This window comes from Sinocyclocheilus grahami, unplaced genomic scaffold (assembly GCF_001515645.1).
Source record: "Sinocyclocheilus grahami isolate Dianchi unplaced genomic scaffold, SAMN03320097.WGS_v1.1 scaffold114.1, whole genome shotgun sequence".
NCBI classification, from domain to species: Eukaryota; Metazoa; Chordata; class Actinopteri; order Cypriniformes; family Cyprinidae; genus Sinocyclocheilus; species Sinocyclocheilus grahami.
Genome location: NW_015505293.1, coordinates 151720 through 154744, shown reverse-complemented (window position 1 = coordinate 154744; position 3025 = coordinate 151720). Strand labels below are relative to the sequence as shown.

Below are 3025 nucleotides of genomic sequence, written 5' to 3'. Positions count from 1 at the left end.
TTTCGAAACTAACTGATCAATCATCAGCAAGCTTATTTATTAATGCTTGAAAACGTTGTTGTAATTTATTGACAAAATATTCATATTCGATTTAATAATAACAAAAAGAAAAATATCCCAAACGTTTAACATTTTATTAAATAAAAGTGCAATATTACACATGAACCTGCAAGACGCATTTCGCAGGATTCAAACACTGTTACAAATTTAAGATATCATAAATTAATCATGAACAAAAATTAACATCCTAACATCGGGAGACGAACACTATGCATTATATTACAAATATATGGTTAGGTGTTTGTTTATTTACACGTGTTATGGCCAGATCAATTATTTGACTGAGCCTCAATTTAGGCTGTCGCTCAGATGTCTTTTACCATTAGTGGTAAATTCTGAAAATTATTTCCATTGTTGATTATTTCTAAGAATCAAAGGGCTGAGCCAACTTACACCCATAGGAAAAAAAAGAAAGAAAAATAACTCAGGGTGATCAGCACCTAGGCCTATACAAATGAATGATATTAAAATGCATATCACAAAGCTTAAACCAAAAATTCAACTGAAGCGAAATGAACGAATTCTGCCATGTTTACTATTCAAAATATTTTACACATAAATATTCACAGTAATATAATTCCTATGCGATACAACTCACGCCGTTAATTTACAAAAAAGTACCGTTGTCTTTACGTTGAACCGTGTCTATTGCAGACACTGATGCACGTTCAGCTTCACCAGTAGTGCATATTCCTCTGATTTGCATCCTTCCTCTCAAACCAGAGCTCAAACTTGGTGAAAAACAGTAGCCTACATAATATTTGGACACTTCTTGAAGAATTTGACAACCCATGTCCCGTTTCCATTTTACGAGCTCTCGTTTTCCGACGTGTGAATGATAAGAGCTGAGTTTGGTTTGTGTTTTTTCAGTAACTGCGTTATTTTTTCATCGTCCGAGTTTGGATCTAAAGGTTTGTTGTAGTCGTCGTCGTCGTCTTCATTTTCCGAAGCCCCTTTCAGCCTTTCGGTCTCTGAATCTTGTTTTTTCTTCGCCGTGGCCATTTCAGCCGCGTGCCGTTTTCTCCATTTTGTTCTTCGGTTTTGAAACCACACCTTTACAATAAACATGAGATAAAACCTATTTGAATCCACACAGAAATAGTGATTGATCTCCATCGAAAAGGGAATTATAATCAAAACTTCGCTCAGAAACATTGAACAATGTCAAGCAAATCAAACAGATTTTTTCCCTGTCTAATAATAATTTGAAAGAACTGATATAAAACACAACTCGAAGAGATAGCTCTTCAAATAACTGTAATATAACCACCTTCAGTCTGTGAGAATAAATACAATTCTGAAACACGTTTAAAATATTTGAGCAAATAAAAGTTTCAGTGGCTTTTAAACTGCAATTCGATTTTCTTGCAATAATTACAATAAACAATTGCAGTGGTGCATAGGCTACTGCAATTTTTAAACTTTAATGCGTAAATACATTTGATGTGAATGAAAATAATACATTTTGGTAGCCTATTGTACTCCACTAGGTCGTTGCATTAAATGTAAATCATTTGCTGTAGAGAGATAAATAGATGTAGGCTATACACATAAATGTTGTAAGCTAAATTAAAGAGATATAGGAAGGTCTGAATAAACACATTTTGCTACATCTAGGCTAATTCTCTTTTCACGTTCCATGGATTAATGATAAGAAACAATCGAGTCAGTCAAGGTTTTTCCTTGTCATACATAAACTATTAGGACTGTCCTACCTTGACTTGGCTCTCTGTCATTCCTAAAGAGTAGGCCAACCGCGCTCTTTCAGGTCCAGCTAAATATTTCGTTTGCTCAAATGTTTTCTCCAGGGCAAAAATTTGCTGCCCGGAAAACGTTGGTCGCGTGTGTTTCCTTTTCCCATCTTTGTCCAGGAGCACTGAGTTTTGATCTGTCAGGGACGAGATAGAAAATTCACCTAATGTTATTATTACATCCTATTGTGTTAGTTACATTTGTGCTTATTGTAGTATTTCGGATCGCTAACAGCCTTCAAGAAAGTTAATCGTGCACTTACGTGGGGAACATGCAAATCTGGCGTCTCTCCAGTGTGGGCTTTGCATAACTCCAGGCCAGAATATGGGGGTTCTGCCTGGAAGGTCTGTCAGAGGTTTCGGATAACGTGCCACCGCCACGGCCGCGGCGCTGGGGCTGAAATACAGCCCTGGATGCGGCGGAGGACTCAGGCTGCTGAAGCGGGGCAGTCCAGTCAAGATTCCAGCGGGAGAAGATGCCGCCGCTCCGGTGACCAACACGGATCGACCGAGGATGTCGTTTATTCCGTGAGGTGTGGCGATTGGGAACTGCTGATGTGATCCGAGATTCGAAAGTCCGGTGGATGTTTTGATCCCCGGGGACGAGACCGGAATACCGCCTGGATTCGGAGAGGTAGCTGTCGGTGAAGTGGAGCATGCTGGTCCAGTGGAAGATAACGGGTAGGCTGGGTAAAGTGGTGTCTTCATTTCGGTCATGCTGTGTAAAGCAGCCAAAGGTGGGGTATTGAGTAGGAAAGCGCTCTGGCGAGACCCGTCCATTTGCCCCACCGCTAACATTACCAAGAAACTACAACTTTAACTAAATACTGCGCAAGAAGCAAGACGGTGGAGACCCGCGCCAAACGTAAAAAAAGTGAATGAGAGAGAGAAAGCGGAAAAAAAAACAAAAAACAAAAAAATACTCAAGCCTTCAGAAAAAAAGAATCTTTTCTCTAAAAAATCCCAATCAGTTGCACCCAAGCTTCATAGCCATGTCCTCTGGCAAAATCCATTCCCTTCTTTCAGTTCTTGCAAATATTGCATGATACAACAGAGTTGCGTCCTTCAATTGAGTGTTTTTGAAATCTATAAATAAAAAGAGAGTCTTTCTGGGTAGTTCACATGAAGATCTGGAAGATAATAAAACATTTTCATCAACCTGCTGTCTTTTGCTGCAAGAAGTCAAAACTTTGAGAGCGTGCCTGGGAAAGTGG

At 39.3% G+C, this 3025-nt stretch overlaps 1 protein-coding gene across 1 annotated transcript; it reads right to left on the bottom strand.

The window, feature by feature from the left end:
- Nucleotides 1-588: 588 nt before the first annotated feature.
- LOC107589232 (homeobox protein Nkx-6.1) lies at nt 589-2706 on the bottom strand. Its single transcript, XM_016277604.1, has 3 exons — nt 2075-2706; nt 1776-1948; nt 589-1113 (listed from the first exon to the last, which is right to left on the bottom strand). Exons 1-3 carry the CDS (start codon nt 2607-2609, stop codon nt 868-870), a joined length of 954 nt encoding a protein of 317 aa, XP_016133090.1. The 5' UTR covers nt 2610-2706; the 3' UTR covers nt 589-867.
- Between the last annotated feature and the right edge of the window lie 319 nt (nt 2707-3025).